Source organism: Drosophila nasuta, chromosome 3 (assembly GCF_023558535.2).
Source record: "Drosophila nasuta strain 15112-1781.00 chromosome 3, ASM2355853v1, whole genome shotgun sequence".
Classification (NCBI taxonomy): Eukaryota; Metazoa; Arthropoda; class Insecta; order Diptera; family Drosophilidae; genus Drosophila; species Drosophila nasuta.
The window spans coordinates 46,741,309-46,762,140 of NC_083457.1; the positions used below are offsets into that span (position 1 = coordinate 46,741,309).

The following is a 20,832-nucleotide window of genomic DNA, read 5'->3' on the forward strand; positions in this document are numbered from 1 at the left end:
GGCCAAGAGCCCGTACAAAAGTCAATAGCCAACATATGGTGACAAGTAGGAGAATGGTGTGAGTTAGAACGGGAGCACAGCATGTTGGGCAGTTTGGTGGCGCCATCTGTGGGCGCGCAGCCAACGCACTTTACGATAAGACTGCAGAACAGAACAAGAAGACAAGCGACGTAATACGCGTTGGCTTATCAGCTGTGTCGGACTCTTTGGTCAGCGACTCAATTGCATAAGCTGCGGGCTTAACACCAAACCACAACGACAATAATAGCAGCTGTCGTCATAACAATAACAATAACACGCACTTCTAAGTATAACTATGTAGAGCAAATGCAAAACTGTTATAAAAAGGTAGCAGACAGCAATATTCTCGCTCACTACAAAGTATAACAACACATACAAAGCAACTTCTGCAAAACTGTTATACTTCCAATAAACTGCAAAACTGTTATACTTTCAATAAACTGCAAAACTGTTATACTTGTGTAAAAAGGAAGCACACAACTTTATTGTCAACTTCGCTCAGTACGAAGTATAACAACTGCAAAACTTTTATACTTCGATGAAATTGTCAAACTGTTATACTTGTGTAAAAGGGAAGCAAACGATATTCTCACTCACATACAAAGCATCAACTGCAAAACTGTTATACTTTCAATAAACTGTCAAACTGTTATACTTTTGTATGAAGGAAGCAGACAACCATATTTTCAACTTCGCTCACTACGAAGTATAATAATAAACAGCAACTGCAAAACTGTTATACTTTGAATAAACTGTCAAACTGTTATACTTGTGTAAAAAGGAAGCAGACAACAATATTGTCGCTTACTATGAAGCAGTCAACAATATTCTCGCTACAAATCATCAACTGCAAAACTGTTATACTTTCAATAAACTGTCAAACAGTTATACTTTTGTATTAAGGAAATAGACAACCATATTTCCAACTTCACTCACTACGAAGTATAACAATGCAGAGCAACTGCAAAACTGTTATAATTCTAATGGACTGACAAACTGTTATACTTGTGTAAGAAGGAATCAGACAAAAATATTCTCGCTCACTATGAATTATGACAATGCACAAAGCATCAAATGCAAAACTGTTATACTTTAAACTGCCAAGCGTTATACGTGTGAAAAAGGAAGCAGACAACAATATTCTGGCTCACATACAAAGCATCAAAGAAGTATAATAATGAACTGCAACTTCAAAACTGTTATACTTATGTAATAAGGAAGCAAATAACAATATTGTCAACTTCGTTCGCGCTCCCTCTTCCCCTCCCTTTCACTCTTCTGTAGATCTCGCTGCGTGTTTAACCTTGAATGCGTCGCTGCTGACGTCGCAGTAAGCGTCGCTGCTTTGGCTGCTCATTGATGCGTGTTGTTGTGTGTTTATTACACGCTCTTGCGGCATTTAACAATTTCGCGCAGCTCATAAACAATTGCAATCGAACATTGCAAATAATTCTACAATATTAACAAATTATGAAATTGTTTTAGCTTTTAACGCAACGTTGCAACTGGAAAATTTGATTTCAATTTCGGGCAAAATTATGAATCGTTCATTTGTATTACGAATTGTTGTGTTGCTCCACATTGCGCGAAGGTTGCGGCACACAAAAATAAAAAAAAAATAACAACAAAAGACACAGCGATGTCTTATATAATATCTGGATAGAGATTGTTTTCGGTTTTTTTTTTGTATTTCGCTTTTGAGTTTGAGTTTACCTTGAAATCATTTCGAATTCGCAATTCGAAACATCGCTTCAAGTGAGCTAGCGATGAGTGTGTTTTTATTTATTTTCTGTTGTTGTTGTTGTTTATATTTGTGTGGCGAACAATCGCAAAAAGCAGAACACGGAACGCGGAACGAAGAACGAAGTACGTAGATAAGCCAAATGACGCATACGCCCTGTTGTACCCCCCGAAAAGTGTGGAGAACAAGAAACTGCGTCGCAATTGTCGCAAAAAAATGTCGAAATCAAATGTTCGCAGTTGCCAATTGTCAGTCAGTAGAGTGTGGGTCAATCACCTAGACAAAGAGAGAAAGAGAGAGAGAGGGAGAGATAGAGCAAGATGCCATTAGTCGAGAAGAGCAAACATTGAAGTCCCAGCGGAACAGCTTTAATGATGTTTTTAGCCAAGTTTCATTCGCTCCCCAGAGCATCTCACGCAATTGACAGCTTTGTGTGTGTAACGCATTTAACCCATTCCCAATTCCTGTTTCGCTCTCTCTCTCTTCTCTTCTCTGCTCTCCCTTCTGGTCACAGCTTCCTGTTGACCTTGGCGCTGAACCCAGCGGCGATGAGTTGACATTTGGCCATTTTGGCTTCGCCTTCGTGTTGTCTGCCAGCAGCGACAATCTTTACACTTCGCTGAATGCGAGTGCAAACAATGACAAGAAATCGAAGATGGCAATGCCGACAAATAAATACGCTTGAGAGAGTACTTTATTCAGTTTAAATATCAACTTAACAAAACTATTTACCATTATTTAATAGTAAATTATATTGATGTGAATATAACGCTAAAAAAAAAATTTTAATAATGAATAAACACATTCGAAATGAAAATAGTTTTAGAAGAAAAGGAAAACAGATTAATATCTGCTACTCATTTTCAATATAGCCATATTATACAAATATACTAAAAATATACCACAAAAATTCTTAAATATGCCGAAGGTGCTCCATTCAAAATGTACCACAGATTACTTTAATATACTAAGGCTACATTTGGTATATTCATATTGTTATAAGTTCAAAATATACCATGGAGTACTAAAATATACCGAAGGCTGTGTTTGATATAGTACTAGATTTAAAATATACCATTGAGTACTTAAATATACCGTGGGCTATATTTGGTATATGAACATAGCATTACATTTAAAAGAGAGAGAGTACTAAATATACTATTAGAGTACTATATTTGGTATATTTATATAGTATAACATTCAAAATATTCCATAGAGTACTTAAATATACTAAGGCTATAGTTGGTGTATTGAAATAGTATAACAATCAAAATATACTACAAGGGCTATATTTGGTAAAATACTACATTCAAAATATATTAATATAAAATATACCGAAGACTTTATTTGGTAAACATTTAAAATATGCCATAGACTACTGTCTAGGACTGTATTTGGTATATTGATATAGTATAACATTTAAAATATACCACGGAGTACTGGAATATACCGAAGTATATATTTGGTATATTGATATAGTAGTACATTTAAAATATATCATTAAGTACTAAAATATACCGAAGGAGTATTCATATGCTACCGCATTCAAAATATACCATAGAGCAGTGAAATATACCGAATACTATATTTGGTATATTGTTATAATATCACATTCAAAATATACCAAAAAGTACCAAAATACACCAATGCTTATGGTATATTAATGTAGTACCATGATCAAAACATACCAAAGAGAACTAAAAAATACCAAAGAATATACTTGGTATATTGCTACAAAAATAAAATTCCAAATTAATGTAGTCCAAATGAATAAATTGTGTAAATACTTCTCAAGTAGAGTATTTGCAAGCAAATAGACAGCCGAAAAAAGAGCAAAGCGAATATTACAACATAGCCATTTATTGTTTTTGCTATGTTGTTGTTGCTGTTGTTGTTGTTGTTGTTGTTCGCCTTGCGTTGACATTCAACATCTCGTGGGCGGCGCCACGCAAAATCAGAAAGAAAGAAAAAAAAAAAACACTCAGCAAACATGACGCAACATTTTTGGTTTTTGGCAATGTTGAGTTTCATATTTGTAGCATATTAAATCGCAATCAAGAGTTGAGACACTAAATCCTCTAAATTCGTTAGCAATAATAATAATAATCAATGCAATTCAACAAGCAATGCAAAAGTGACGTTGCGCATACGCCACGTGCGTCGCCTGCTAAAACACTGTGCTAAAATGTAATTTCAACTACTACAACAACATCAAATGTCTGTCATTCATTCGCATTTCCCTCGTTTTCCACTTGCACATTTCGCAATTTTTCGTCGAGTGTCGAGTCGAGGCGAGCATAATTAATGGACTTTTTGTGAAATTCTGCTGCAAATTAAACGTTTAATAGCAAGCAAGCACAAACGCAAACAAAGCGTCGCACTTCCTGCTCAACAATGCCAATTTACAATTTACAATTTGCAATTCACAATTTGTAAATTTATAAATTTGCATTTAAACTCAACTCATCTGCAAATAATCAACATTTTAAATAGCAATCAAATCGAGACACAGACAGATGTTGCCTTCTGCCTCATGACTTGATTTCATAATCAACTAAAGCAAATAAATGTTCATATATTTTATATATGCATATGTTCAACGTGTTTGCCATTCAAACTGGCTCAATTAACTTCAGCTGCCACACAGACTCCATCCAAGCCAACCACAGAGTGGCAACCACAACATGAAAGAGAGGGGGAAACAAGTTGAAGCTCTGAAGCAGGACAAACATCAAAAAACATCCAAAACTAAAAGGCATCAAATCCAGCTTTGCCCTTTTGCCCACACCCAAAACTTTTGCCTGCTTTTCACCCCCCCCAAACTAACAAGTTGCTTTTGGTTTTGCACTGAGAGAAATGTTGTGATATATTAATACGAGTATAGTACTAAATTGGAAATATACCATAGAGTACAAAATATACCATAGACTATATTTGGTATATTAATATACCAGGAGTACCAAAAGTTGCTTTTGTGTTTTCTATACTTCATTCAAAGTTTCAATTTGAGAATTATACTCAAAAGTGGAAACATTGAAAACATTAAAATGCATAAAATAATGTTTGATTATTACAATTAAATAGATATATTAATAATATTCATGTGTGGCTATAAAAGATGAAATGATGATGATGCTGTTGAAATATATTATAATAATTATTTTTTTGAAATATCGAATACAATTCCTTATGACAATGAGATGAGATGATAAATTTATATTTAATTATATAATAAAATAGAAGTTACATTGTAAGAAGTAAAAGAAAATGTTGTATTTAGTATGAAATAATGATTTAACTCGTTAATTCTTTAAACTAAATATAACAGATTAAATATAAATGATTATATAAATATAGAATATTATATTTATTTTTGATAGATGCTGCTTAGATCAATGCTTAATTATATCCAAATTGCTAAAAGTTGCTCAAAAGATGTTAAGTTGTATTTAGCAAGAGATATTTATAATTATTGTAATTAAACATAAATTTTTATTTATTTCAGCTTAATTCAGTTTAAATCTTTACAAAATTACAACAATTATATAAAAGCAAAGACAGAAATAAATAAATGCCAATGCTAAATTATAAATAGAAATTAAGATTGCAAGTGAATTAACATTTTGTTTGGCTCAAAGTTGCAGCATTGTATTTGGTGTAGTAACATAATTATGAAGAATTATTAAGAAATTATGTTTTCATTCAATAATAAGCATAATTAAATGATGAGAAATGCAAGATTTAAAATATAGTTACTATGTTTTAATCCATACCTAACTGATTATCTAATTATCTTATTTATTTATAGAAAAAATAATCTATTTAATAGGAATTAATGATTTTCTGTTTGATAATTATAGTAATTGAATATATATGCAAATATTATAGAGTTCTCTCTATAAACACGCGGCTTTAATCGATTTATAATTGATTCTCCGATTTCATTTGCATTCCATTTAGGATAAGAAAACTATCATTATAAATTGATGACATCACATGATAATTAATGCAACGTTTAAATCTAGACTTCATTGATTATCTCAAGTTTTCGAATGATGATATAAAGTTACATCATTGTAATTAGAGTAGCGATTTATATTATAGCAGAATAGTAATCGATAATTGAATCTATTAAATACAGGATAATAAAAAATAATAACCAATTAGACTAGCGATTTATATTATAGCAGAATAGTAATCGATAATCTATTAAATACAGGATAATAAAAAATAATAACCAATTAGAGTAGCAGAATAGTAATCGATAATCTATTAAATACAGGATAATAAAAAATAATAACCAATTGGATTCTATAATAATTTTGCATTTATGTAATTGACAACAAAAAATTGTTTTTGCTTGTTTATTTTTATTTGATTTGGTATTTTTGACTTTTGTAGATACCCAAGTCAAAGATATCAAATCAAATATAAATAAACACATTTTTTTTGTCAATTACTAAATACTCTTTGTTAAAACTATTTTGTTATTTTGTTGTCGCCATCAAGCGAAAATTGATCGATATAAAAAACTGAGCTACGTTTTGTGGAATCCGAGTAAATAAATCTAATGAGTTCTTGCTTTAAGATATTTGTTTATAAGTGAGTTTTCAAAATTGAATAATATTGAATACCATTTATGTTATTTTTAAGTACCACAAAATATAGTGAAATATTAATATTTCATTCTTAATTATATTTGTTCCTAATGATTAGTTTATTTAAATGTGACTATTGAATTAAAGTGAATCTATTTTATTAAATTAAATTGTTTAATGACTTGTTAATTATTCAAGTAATGTAATACAACTTAATACATTTAGTTCTTTCATCAATCAATTCGCCTCGATGTTTTTCTCTCTGTGTGTGCAGCCTCAACTAACAAGTTGCCTCCGCCTCAGCCTCGAGACTCCGATTCAGTCTTTGCCCTTAGCAACGCCTCGTTGTAGCTTCCTCCTTCTCCTCCTCCAGTTGCCTCCCCCTTCACACACTCCGCCTCAGTTGCTGGGCATTCATTTGGGTATTTGGGTCAGTTTTGCGTCGCTTTGCGGCATTTCGTTCCAGCATTTTGCATGTGCTTTCTTCGTCTCTTCGCCTCTTCATCTCTCTCACTCTCTCAGTCTCTTCTCCTTTATGTGGTTTTACATAAACTGTCCGTTCATTCGCATTTTTATGTGTGTTTGCACTGTGCTAAACACAATTTCGCACTGAGCATAATCAAAGCTATTGCCCAGTCCAGCCCACAGTCCCACACGACGTATACGCAACGTTTATTTTTAGCAAATTGTTTAACGACTTTTGCGTTCTGTGTGTGTGTGAGTGTGTGTGCGTTGCCCCGTTAAGTTCTCAATGGAGAATGAGCTGATTTTACACATTTACACACGCGATCGTGATCATGATGATCATTATTTCAATGATCAAAATGCGGCAAATTTCCGACCGAATTCTTTTTTTTTTGCTAGTTTCGTAATATTAGAATGAATCATGAACTGAAATTGAATCAGATTCGCATTTTCTTTTTTGATTGTTCATTATCTTATTATGCAAGAAGCAAGAGGCAAGCAGAAAGAAGCAAGAAGCAAGTGGCGGCCACTTGTCAACAAATTGCGAATTGCGAAAATGATTTTTAATGTACGTGACGAAATCGGATTTCAAGTCTCAATGCAACACACAGCCAGAAGAGGCCACAGCTGCAGTCGAAATTCTGTTTATATATACATATATATATATGATATCTCATATATATAGCTTATATAGCGATTAGCTGTGGCCAAATGCAATTTATCAACAGTTGGGCTTAAATTGTCTGCAGCCTCACGGAAAATGTCGCAGCCAAAAGCCAAAAGGATGCAACGAATGTGCGTGCTTTGCATTTCATTTTAATTTTCGTTTTATATTTTCATTTTGTAATATGTGCAAATTGACAACAATCAACGAGCGGATCAACGGCGGCAATTCTAATTGAATTCTGTTTCGACTTGCGACACGGTGGCGTATACGTAATTATGCCCGTTACCTTAAAGGTAGAAGGGTATTATAAGATGTCATCTTGAACCCCTATAAAGTATATATATTCTTGATCAGCGAGACGATGTTCATATTGTATGACAAAAAACGTCTACTGCAATCGGGTCTTTGTGGTATATTTTTATACTAAATGGTACATTTTGTAGTACAGTATATTTTCAGTATATTTTATAATATGGATAGCTGGTATTTCATGGCTTTGCTGGCAATTTGGTATAATTTGTACTCTCTGGTGCATTTTTAGTGGAATGTCGATATATCAAATACAACATTTGGTATATTTTAGTATTTGTGGGTGGTTATCTCACAGTTTTGACTATTCAATAATCAAATACAACATTTGGTATATTTTAGTATTTGTGGGTGGTTATCTCACAGTTTTGACTATTCAAGTATATTGTGTATATAGTACACTTTCGATATACCAAATATAATCTTCAGTATATTTTGAGTATTTTTGTGGTATATTTAGTATATTTAAAAATATGGATATGATATCTCACTGTCGAAAGTTGCTTTGTCTGACAATTTGGGATATTGTGTACTCTATGAAACATTTTGTAGTATAATATCGATATACCAAATAGTATAATCTAGTATTTGTTGCGGTATATTTTTAGTATATTTATATATCTTCGTCAATTACACTCTATAGTAGTTTTGGCCGACAATATCGTATATTTTAAACTTTATGATATACCAAATACAGTATTTTTGCGGTATATTTTTTAGTATATTTTAGAATATGTGTAGCAGGTATCTCACAGTCAAACACACTTGACTCGACTTGATTTTATCGAACGGGAAGTCGTGTTCAGAACGTGTCGGCTGTTTGTAATAAGCTTAAAATACAACTTTTATAGTCTTATATGTGTATCTCACAGCTGAGGCTGAGCACGTTTCTGTCGACTGTGCACAATTATCAATAATAATTGTGATAGTAATAAAACTCGTCTAAAAATAAGTAGACTTGAAGATACCCTATCTAACATTTTTGGCATGTGGGTCGCTGGCTATCAGCAGTCGTCGCTGCAGGGGAATCAAATGAAAATGGAAACCGAAATAAAGTCGACCCAGAGATAACGAAACTATCGCGCTGGACAAGAGCAATAAACTTATTAACTAACTAATTCATTTATGCTAAATATAAAGCAAAGTCTCAACCTCTCTCTCTCTCTCTTTCTCTCTCTGTTTCTTTCTTCACTTGACAGTTATTGACAAACATTTTACATAACAAGCAAATGCGAGTAAACATTATGTTCACACATCATCATCATAATTTAAGCGGCAAATGCAAATTACTTTGCTGCCTCATTTTTCGGCTGATATGTAATCAACAATTTTTGTATAACTATTGCCACAACAACAGCAACAACAACAGTAAACGCTGCGTATGCTCGCATTTATTGATATCGACGCGGCAAAGTTGTTGTTGTTTTATGTTGCGTAATGTTAGGCTACATAATCGCGATTTTTAACAGACGCGTCAGCAGCTGCCTCCACTAAGCGACGCTCTTAACAGTTAACAGCGCAAGAGCGAATGTGCTCGCACTCTCTTTTATTAACAGTCTCTTCATATGTTAACATTGCTGTTAAACGCTGGGGGAGCAGTGCACTTTCGGTCAGCGCTGTTAACGTGTCGCCCACGTGCTGTTACTTAACAGCCGATGTTGCTAAGCTCATTTGCTAGCAACATTTCAGTTGTTGTTGCTAGCAACATTTTTGTTATTGTTGCTGGCAACAGAAATGTTAATGAAATGCTGATAATTTGTTTTCGAATGGAAGTTTCCACTTGCCAATTGTGTTTGTGGCAAATGCTAATTTGCGACGCGTGCCGCACTCTTAACAGCCTCTGTTAATGTTATGTTAAATAGTTTAAACGTCAAGCGTCGACAGCAAAAACTAATTGTCGAATTTGCGCGCGTGTTAAACGTCTGCGTCTCTCTCTCTACCATTTGGTGGGTGGTGGGTGGCAGGTGCTTTTGGCTGCTGTTGCTGATGAGGTAAACGTATATAATTGGCAAGCGATTGCTTTGGCAGCCGATCACCTCCAAAAGATAATGACGAGCGATGGCGACGATGATGGCGACGTTTAGTTGCTGCAATTTTTTGACATTTTCATTTACAGCAGATGACATTAAGTGTGACTTTCATGAGCGACACACAATTTACACAATTTGTTGATACCCGACATACAGAATGGTGAAGGGTATAATGATAATAATTAGGAAATCAAAAATACAAAAAATTAAATTGTATAATACAAAATTAGATATGAATTTGATTTTCTACATTTAATTACTGTATTTAAAAATTGCATAAAGAAGTTTAGAAGTGAATGTGCTTAAAAAAAAGGAAGATAAAAATAGTATTGAAAAATTTTGCCTTAAACAGATTAAACTAATGAAAGCTATAAATTAATTTTTTATATTTGTTAGATAAAAAAGAGAACTCATAAATAATTCTTATTTTGTACTTGACATTTTTTTTTAAAGATAATTTTTAATTATGTGGCAAAATTATAAATTGACAGTAATACATTGTTATTTATTTCTGTCTAGATGATAAAAATCATCCATGAGCAAAAATGAAGTTTTCAATAATTTATTAAATGATTTCCAATATATTATTTCACACAAATTTCAAAAATTCATTATATTATTAATATATTTGATAATTTATAATAAGCATTACTTAAAAATTTCAATAGTTCTACATATTTATTTTATTATTAAAATTCAAAATTAAAGAAACAGTATACATTTTATTGAGCTAAATTAAAAAAAATATATTATATGTATTATAATGAGCATAAAATAAAAATTTCAAAAATTTTAAATTCAAACTACAGTATAATTTTTACTGAGCAAATAATCATTATTTTTTTCTATAAAATATTAAAATTTCAGTACAAAATTACTCCAAACTTATTTTTTTTTTTAATAAAACTTATGATCGAAATTAGTTGTTATTGTAATAGAAAAATAAAGAAAAAAGTTAAATTCTTGAATATCATGAATTTTTAACTTTAACTTAGTTTGAAATTGCATATTTTAATATTCAGGTTTGTCAGTTGATACCAAATTTTGTATTGAGATGGATTTGAATGATGCATTTATGAACAACGTTTCAAAATATTTGTTTTTAACTTATGTTTCAATGAAAAAAACCTAGGTATCTTTAAAATGAATCTAATAATATATATATAATAATAAGAAAAATAATAATTATAGTATTAATAATAATAATAATTATATACATATTATATAATAATATATATAATGATAATATCGAACACATCCAAATCTATTTATAAAGATTGCGATCTCAGGTATTATTATTAACTGAGCGACAACTGACGAAATCTGCTTCCACTTAAAATGATTATTCGAGACACCTGTCTGTTTTTGTTTATATAAATAGCTCAATCTCGGAGATTATCAGAGCTAAAGATGTGAAGAATGTTTCCAAGTGATGCAGTTGTTATTTGATGTGATTTGGTTTATTCACAGTTTTTACAAGGATAAAACTTTGAATAAACAAAGTTTATAAACTTTGGTGCAATTCATATGCATTTTGTGTTGTGTGTAGAACTTAATAAAGTCTAAGACCAAAGGATTGTATTGATCTATCAATACATACTTAATGAAAGTGTTCCCAGATGAACACTAGAAGGTTTATTATTATTAATATTTTTTATGATTAGCTGGTATCTCAGAGTCAATCATTAATATTCTTAGATGCTAGCAATTTCCGCCTATATTTTTATCTTAACTTAAACCGAATTTAACAACTAATTTAATATATATTTGCTTTCGCTTTGATCTCTTTGCAGCGCCGAGCAACTTTAAGAGTCTCTGTCTACGCGCCGAAGTTCTGCTCAAACTCAGTCATTTCCAAAGCTCGCTGGCGGACATTGAGAATGCGCTGAAGACGCGCTGCACATCGCCCAAGGTGAGTTAGAGAAATATGCTTAAATCGACAGTAAATACTCACTAAAGTGTACACTCTTTTGCAGGCACACTATCTGAAAGCTTTGGCGCTCAGCGGTCTAGGGAGATTGGAGGAGGCGTTGTTCAACGGCTTCCTCGCCATTTGCCTGGACAAGAACACAAATCTCAGCAACTCGGAAATATTTCAACATGATCTCGCCAAGGTGGAAACACTTTACATTTTAATCTATGAATAAATTATAATTTCGTGTTACTTTTTGCAGATTCTGCAACGTCTTTTGGCACAAACGCCCAAAAGTCGTGGGGCGATCGAATCGCTGGCGCCATCTATGGGCCAGCAGCATCGCAGCTATGCGGCTGCCAAGGCGCCTTACGTGCTGCTCTGGGAGCAGACGCGTCGTCGTAGGAAACAGCCGCATCATCATCTGCATCGCAGTCTCCATCATCATCATCGTCATCATCATATGCATTTCGATGATGTAGAGGATGAATTTGGTTTGGGCTGTGATCAGCACTATGACAACTACATCATGGCCGATGAGGAGGACGAAGAGGAGGTGGATGAGGACTCCTCTCATCTCGATATGGATGGGGATTTCCTCTTTCCCAGTGCTCTCGACTACATCGATCAGCACAATGTCTACGAGCAGCTGCACAGCGCCAAACAATTCGAGTTGCAGGCGAGGCGCCACACCAACCGCAAACCTTGCCGCAGAAAATGGCCCACGTTGCAGGCATCGCAGTCGAGCCTCGACTCTGCCGCCTTCGAGAGTCGCCGTTGCAGTCGCCTGCTCAGCGGAGTTCTGGAGCGCACACAGCACGAGCTGCAGCGCCTGAGAAGTGAGTTCACAGAGGGAAAAACAATTGTAAACGTCGATTCGATATAGGGAAACAAACGCTTAAGCAAGAATATATTTTCGATTAGGAAGAATAAGTTTCAACAGCCAATAAAAAACATCTAAAACAAAGGGATCAGATCGTTTATAGCAATGAAATGTTATTTCAAGAACATCTTTTTAAAATTATATTCAGAATACAACAATAGAGCATTTTTAGTTTTCAATAATACAAGATTGTATTAAGACAACAAAAGATGAAAATTTTGATTTGAAAATCATAATTTGCTAATTTGTATAATTCAATATTTAAAATGTATTTGGAGAATACAAATTTATATTTTAATAAGCATTTAAAATTCTAGAAATCATGTAAGATTAGTAATTCAAAATAATTTACTTTTAAAAAAATTCGATTTCTTTTTTTTTTAAAATAGTTTTTTAAAGAAGATTTTCAAATTGTAGAAATCTCTTAAGCTGAATTTAGATATTGATAACAGTAGATTATAGAAAGAAGCATTTTAAAATTTGCAAATCATGTAAAAGTATAACATCATAATAATTTTCCCTAATTCAATATGGCAAATGTACTTAAAGAGATCAAAACTAGTTGAAGAAGAACTTCAAGTTTTAGAACTCATTTAAAGCCTGAATATTGAGAATAGAACATTTTTGAAAGCATTTTTGAAATTTTCCAAAATTGTTGAAAATTCAATGTTAAATTTATTTTACTAAATTCAAAATCAAAAATATGCTTTAATATTCTTCAGGAAATACGAATTGTCTTTAAATATACTTCGTTAAGAAATACGAATTATCTTCCTTTGAAACAAAGACAATTCCTATTTCTAGAAGATTATTAACGTATGTAGTTAAAATATATAGAAAAGCCCATTATAAGATATTAGTGTTATATTATGCGAATATTTAGAAAAGATTCAAATTGTAGACTATTTAAATAATTATTGTTGATGAATAAAATCGAATGCGTCTTATTAAAATGAAATGCAGAAGTTTCTTAGAGTTCAAACGGAAACGTTTTTGTTTTAAAATTCAGAATAGAACGTGTTTGTTTTAAAATGATGAAACAATATTTAAAATGTATTGAACATTCTGTAAAATATATATTTCAAGATTGCTTTAAGATTTTAGATTTCGAGTTGGACGATATATTTGTCGTTGTCAATTATTTACCTTTGAAAACCCTGTATTAAAAAGACATTGCTGAAGTGTCTTAGAACTCAAGAGAAACAATGCTGTTATGCAAGTGTTCAATTATATTAGGAATATAACAATATTTTTATTTTATTCAAGAATCCACTTTATTTAGACAGTGAGAAGTATTCTATTTCAAAAAGAATTTCAAGTACTAGAGCTCTTGAATTTTAGAATAAGATAGTGTAGGATTCAAATCTAATTTTGTACTGCTCCCCCCCCGAAATCTTTGTTTTAAAATAGCAGAAGATGCTAGAGATGAAGTGCATCCTTTTCCTTATTCAACTGCTTTTTTATTCTGTACAACTCTTTTGCAATAAATACTAAATCCTTCCTCTTTTGCAGAGCTCGATGAATCGGGTCAGCATCAGGTGACAGCTGTGTCGGGTCAACTGATCGATGCCAGCGACTTTGACTGCGTGCTGTGCTGCAGGACGCTGTGGAAGCCGGTGGTGACGCCCTGTGGACACACCTACTGTCTGGTATGCTTGGATCGTTGCATGGATTACAACTCCTCGTGTCCATTGTGCATGTCGCCACTTGTGGAACTCAATGTCAACACCAACCAGAACAACAACAACAACACGAATACCATCAATAACAACAACATGAGCAACAACAACCAGAACAACAACAACCAGAACACGCATAGCAATAGCAATCTGTATCAGGGCTCATCATCAGCATCCTCGCCAGTATCCTTTGCGCTGGCCAAGCGGCCAGTGACGATCACGAAATTCATAGAAGCCGCAATGAAACGATTCATTCCAGACCACTACGAGGCGCGCTTCCGTCAGGAGATCGATCTGGAGCCATCGGTGCCCGTGTTCATTTGCACCGCAGCCTTCCCCTCGGTGCCCTGTCCCCTCATCGTCTGTGATCCTCGCTATCGCTTGATGGTCCGTCGTGCCCTCGAATCGGGCGACAAAACCTTCGGCATCGTTCAGCCGAATGGCGGCAAATCGCGTTACTACGACATCGGCACAATTCTGGACATCAGGGATTGTGTTCTACTCGGCGATGGTTGCTCCATCCTCAGCACAATTGGTTGCAAGCGCTTTAAGATCTTAGCTCGCAGTGAAAAAGATGGATATGAGACTGCCAAAGTGGAGTATATCTGCGATGAGCCCATCGAGCACGATCAAGTCAAGTCGCTGGCCACAATGCAAGCTCTGGTTTTAGCCAAAGCAACGGGTTGGTTCGACAGTCTCAGCTCGGCGCAGAAGCATGAGATACTCCAGAGCTATGGCAAGATGCCGCCGCTCGAGCACAGCTGGGAGTTGACCACAGATGGACCGGCTTGGGCCTGGTGGATCATCGCTTTGCTGCCGCTCTCACAGCAGCTGAAGGTGAGTGGAAGTTTAAGTACTTTATTATACCCGCTACCCATAGGGAATTTGTTCAGAATGTATCATCTTCAACCTCAGAGGTGGAGGCTAGTCGATAGACCCTTTCGGTATCGGCTAGAATTCGTAAGCCAATACTCTTTAAGCTATCAGTATCAGCAGTGGTCAGTAGTAGATCATCAGTCAAAGTTATCTCAATACCCAACATCTGTCTGTCTGTCTGTCCGTCCATATGAACACTTAGATCTTAGAGACTATAAGAGATAGAGATATAATGTTGTTTGACAGCACTTGTTATATTTACACGCATATAAAGTTTAACTTTTGCCACGCCCACTTCGGCACCTGAAAATCGAATAGCAAGCGTAGCTTAATCATAACTAAAGACTTTATGTTTCTTGAAAATTTTGTTACGATCCGATAAAAACTATAGAAGTTAGTTAGCTTTAGTATTTTTGCGGTATATAAATTTTGGTATATTTTAAGTATTAGTGCAGTCTAATAGTTAAAACACTTTTGCTCTTATTTGAAATGCACCTTCGGTATATTTTAGTATTTTTGTGGTAACAGTATATTTTAAAAATAATTATTCAATATATATATTTCGGCATATTTTAGTATTTTTGCAGTATATTACTTTAGCATATGTTAAGAACAATACCACATTGTTTAGTATGAATTCGGTATATGTAAAATATACCTTTGGTATATTTTAGTATTTTGCAGTGTATTAATTCAGTTTATTTAAAATATGCCTTCGGTATATTTTTGTATTTTTGCGGTATATTAATTTGTTATATTGAAAATATGCATCTTATTTAAAATATGCCTTCGTTATATTTTAGTATTTTTGAGGTATATTAATTCGGTATAGTTAAAGAATAATACCGCACTGTTTTGCCTTTATTTAAAATATGCCTTTATTATATTTTATTATATTTGTGGTATATTAGATTGGTATATTTCAAGAAAAATACTGCACTGTTTTGCCTTTATTCAAAATATGCCTTCGTATATCTCAGTATTTTTGCGTTATATTACTGTTTTTCTCTGAGTTAAAATATGCCGCCGGTTTTTTTTTAGTATATCTGCAGTTTATTAATTTGGATTATTGAAAATATGCCTCTTATTCAAAATATGCCTTGGGTATGTTTTAGTATTTCTGAGGTATATTAATTCGGTATAGTTAAAGAATAATACCGCTCTGTTTTGCTCTTATTCAAAATATGCATTCGGTATATCCCAGTATTTTTTTGGTATATAAATATATACCGTATATTTTATTCAAAATGAGTAGCGGGTATCTCACATTCTAACTTTCTTATTTGTTTGCATCATTACTAACTGCATTTATTCCTCTTCCAGGTTGACATTCTGGCCACCACTTCGCTGAGGAAGCGTCTGCGTGCGATCGAGAAGATGCTCGACTGGCTGCGCCAGCCACAGCATGTGCACCAACAGCATCATCAGCAGTTGCAGTCACCGCAGACGCAGTCACAGCAGACGCACGATCTCAGCCTGGACTGTGAGGAGCAAGAAGCAGTTGACGAGGATCAAGCGGCCAATGATGAATGTTGTCTCTATGCCGAGCCGCATACCGATGAGGAGTTGCTAGTCTAGTTTACTTCCTTCGCCGAAAACTCTTAGTTGAATGTCAAACATTTCTCTCAGATCAAGCAAAGTAAAGCAAAAAGTAAAGAAGTAAAGAAGTAATGTAAAAATTCTGTGTCTAAGCCATTTGTATTACACGTTACACGTTATCCTAGGGGCCAAAACGAAAGATATATAAACAAACAAAAACAAAAAAGAAACTTAGCAGAACCAAATTATCAGTAGTTGAAAACTGTAAACTGTAAACTTAGAACTGTAACTGTAACTCTAAAACTGTAAACTGTAAACTATAAACTGTAAACTAAATGTGTGTAAAGTTGAAAAGTTGATCGATGTGTAGAGAGTTTTACAACAAATAGAAGATCTATATATATAGATATAGATATTTGTATATGTACTGCATAATTCACATACAATCAAAAAACTGTCCCTAAATAGAAGAGAAGACCCCAAAGAAAGTTCTTGTTTAACATCAAAACTACAATCCACATTCCACAAAACATCAAAGAAAGAAAGAAAAGAAAAGCCTCGTTACTTTCGCTCCAGCAAAAAAATAAAAACAAAATAAATAACAACAACAACAACTCATGGTTTCTACAACACAAATTTTAAATAATAACTATAAAAAGATAACGAAAAAAAGGCAAACTCGAAACATTTTTACTTACACCTCAAGAGCAAGAGCAACAACAACAAACAAGAACTTGAACAAGAAAAAGAGCAGAAGTGAAAAGAGAAAAAAAGAAAAATTCACTGTGAAGAATTCTTCTTGAATTATTTTTTAGTATAAGCGGCTGGAACTATAAGACAATCTGCAACAAAACAACTTTTTTTTATATATGTCGTACTCTGTAACTATAAATGAGAATTAAAAGCATCAAAGCTGAGTATATACTATACACATATATATATATACAGTAAATAATAATATAAAACCCGATCGAAAGAGAGAGAGAGAGAGAAATATTAGTTAGTAGTTAGTAACTTCATTTCTATACAACAAATTGATTCACTTAGAATTTGTTTAAGCCCCCTGCGAAATTTGTACTCTTTGTCTTCTTAATCAATAACCTAAAAATCTGTCTGTCTTTTTATGAATTAAGCTTCTATCTATGATAACGATAATAATCAAGTCAAGTTATATATGCTCACCTATATACCCCCTATAATGCCAATACGATAAAAATGAGAAAACAAAAAACGATAACCGGCTAAAGCTAATGCTCTTTTTCTGTAATTTTCTTCTGTACGATTTAAACTGTATCTAAAGTCCGCATTCCTTTAAAACACACACACACACACACTGACACACACACACACACACAAGGTACACAGAGAGAAAACTTGATTAAACGTAATTTAATTAATTTAATAATTAGCCTTAAGCCTCATTCATCATCATCAATGTTTTTTGCAATGTTTCGTTAAGCAAATCAATTTTAAAAACAACAATTTGCTTAGCCAACTTTTAGCTCTAAGCTTACATCATATATACCCAAACTTTGGAGCTCGCACACACACACCGACTCTTCGTATACCCTGTAAAATTACGATTACGATTCTTGTGGCAACTTTTGTATATAATCAGCTAGAACTCTGTTTGAAGCTTAAGCCTTAAAACTCACACACACACACATTTTTTTCTAATACGATCACGAATTTAATTTAGTGCAAGCAGCTAAAAACACATACACACACCGAACACACACATACTCTGCACTTAGCTATGTAATTTTATACAAAAAAAAAAAGATAAACAATTATTTCGCAACTAAGTTTGAATATTCGACATAATTTGTAAACGTTTTTTGTGTGTCTAATTTATACCGAAAACAACTAAAAAAAAAAAAAAAAAAAAAAATAAATGAATATATGATATATGAAAACAACAACTTGAAAGATAAACCATATCTTAACTACAACAATTTTCTTATCATTTTTTTTTTCTTGGTCTGCAAAATTTTCTTCTGTCTGTCGATATTTTTTGCTCAGCCTTCGATTTTGCACTTTGGGTTCAACGTATTCGGAAAATTCTAAACTTCTGATGCCCATAAATATTTAACACTTGCTACGCGAGAGGCCCAGATATCGGGGCTGGGTTATTGCGCTATATACAATCTCAATATATCCTGTGTGTTGCATAAAATGCATAAAACTTCAAAACAAAAACGCACAAATAGAAAAATCATCAATTCGAATGCACTATGCAAATTCTCTTCGGATGTATTACGTAAGCATATTCTACATACGATATTTCCACAGCATTTGGACGAAAAAAAAAAACAAAAAATACAAAACGGGAGTTGTGCAATTTGATTTTGCGATTTTGAATCGATTATTTGATATGCTTCTTGATCAGTTCACACTTCAGATGAGTTGAAGGCAGTTCCTTGAGTTCTTTCTTTCGCCTCCGATCCAGCTGAACTTCGTTGTCGTCTGAACTCTCTGTGCATATGAAATATTCATAGCGCAAATTTGCGTACGAAAAATATAACAAGAACGCTACAGTCGGGTGTACTCGACTGTGAGATACCCCTAACCAATTTTGAATAAAAGTTGAACAGCGCAGCATTATTCTTTAAATATATTAAAATATTATACATAGCACAAAAATACTAAAATTATTTCCAAGGGTATATTTATGTATATACCATATACCATAGAGTGCAAAATATACCAGAATATGCCAAAGCAACTAGGACTCTTATAGTCTCTGAGATCCAGGTGTTCATAAGGACGGTGGGACAGACGGACATGGCTATATATTGTCGTATTTATACTCGTACTTTATAGGGTCGGAGATGCCTCTCTCTACCTGTTACAAATTTCCTGTCGGCACAAAGTTATACTACCCTTCTACACATTGGATAGCGGGTATAAAAAGGTTTAGTTTGGAAATTTAACGAATTGAAAATGCTCTAAATACATACATAGGTAAGAAAGAACAAAAAAAAATTAAATTGGAAATTGTCCGAAAATTTTTAATTTCTTTTCAGATGCTCTCTATAAGAAAGTAAAAAAACTATTATTTTCAAATTATTTTTTGATTCATTGTAATATGCTGAAGTTTTTTGTAAATATTAAAGTTCAAAATATACAAAAAATTTATATAGAACAGAGCATTGAACCAATGGAAAATGCTCATTATAGGAAATTCGTTGTTCTCTTATTTTTTTGTAATGTCCTATGATTTATTTATAAAAAAAAAGGATCTCCATAGAGTACAAAATATACCAGATAGTCAGCGATAGTATATTCCCGAATTTTCGGGAATCATAAATAATGTAGTTATAATTTTATATACCCAAATTCTAAACTCCAGCTTCAATATTATGTTTGTTGATTTTTGTCGATTTGCGGCGGTGGAAGTGGGCGTAGCAAAAAAAATTTAAAACAATCTTGATCTTCGTACAAAAATATTAAGTACTGTTCACAAAAAATTATATCTCTATCTCTTAAAGTCTCTGAGCTCTAGGTGTTCATACAGACGGACGGACAGACAGACAGATGGAGATGGATACGCTGATCAAGAATATATACTTCATGGGGTGGGAGATACCTTCTTATGCCTGTTACATACATTAATTGGAGGCGCAAAGTTGTAATACTCGTACCCTCCTATCGTATGGGTGTAGGAATAAAAATTTTGTTTTGGGAATTTAACGAATAGGAGAAATAATTTATTTATATCTGTTCATATTAGCTTACTTTTTATTTTCTATTATGTATATAAGAAAAAAATTGATTAATTAGGAAAATGTAAGTCAATTTTAACATTATAATATTTGGATTTTGTTTTAGTTATTTTGCTTATGTTGTTTATTCAAATTATTAAAATTTTCCAAAATTGCATAAAAAGATTTCGAATAGGAAATGCTCCTATTAGAAAAAAAAAATAAAAAACATGAATTCAATACAATGAATTTTAAAGAGCTTTTTTAATGCCTCTTTTAATATGCTGCAGTTTGCTTTAAAATATTAAAATTCTGCAGCTTTGTAATTACAGCTCAGCTCAGTTTAGATGGAAGAAGGGTATAATTAGTCGGCACTAAGAATGCTGTTGCCTTAACCTACGCCAAGCG

General features: G+C 33.2%; 1 protein-coding gene across 2 annotated transcripts in view; it reads left to right on the forward strand.

The window, feature by feature from the left end:
- Positions 1-17,276, forward strand: part of LOC132789022 (uncharacterized) — a 42,413-nt gene extending 25,137 nt beyond the window's left edge. For both annotated transcript variants that reach the window (XM_060796753.1, XM_060796754.1), the window contains exons 3-7: positions 11,625-11,743; positions 11,808-11,945; positions 12,006-12,582; positions 14,139-15,142; positions 16,505-17,276. In XM_060796753.1, coding sequence (XP_060652736.1) covers positions 11,625-11,743; positions 11,808-11,945; positions 12,006-12,582; positions 14,139-15,142; positions 16,505-16,759 — 2,093 coding nt within the window. In that variant the 3' untranslated portion in view covers positions 16,760-17,276. The remainder of the gene's footprint in view (positions 1-11,624; positions 11,744-11,807; positions 11,946-12,005; positions 12,583-14,138; positions 15,143-16,504) is intronic.
- Positions 17,277-20,832: the final 3,556 nt, after the last annotated feature.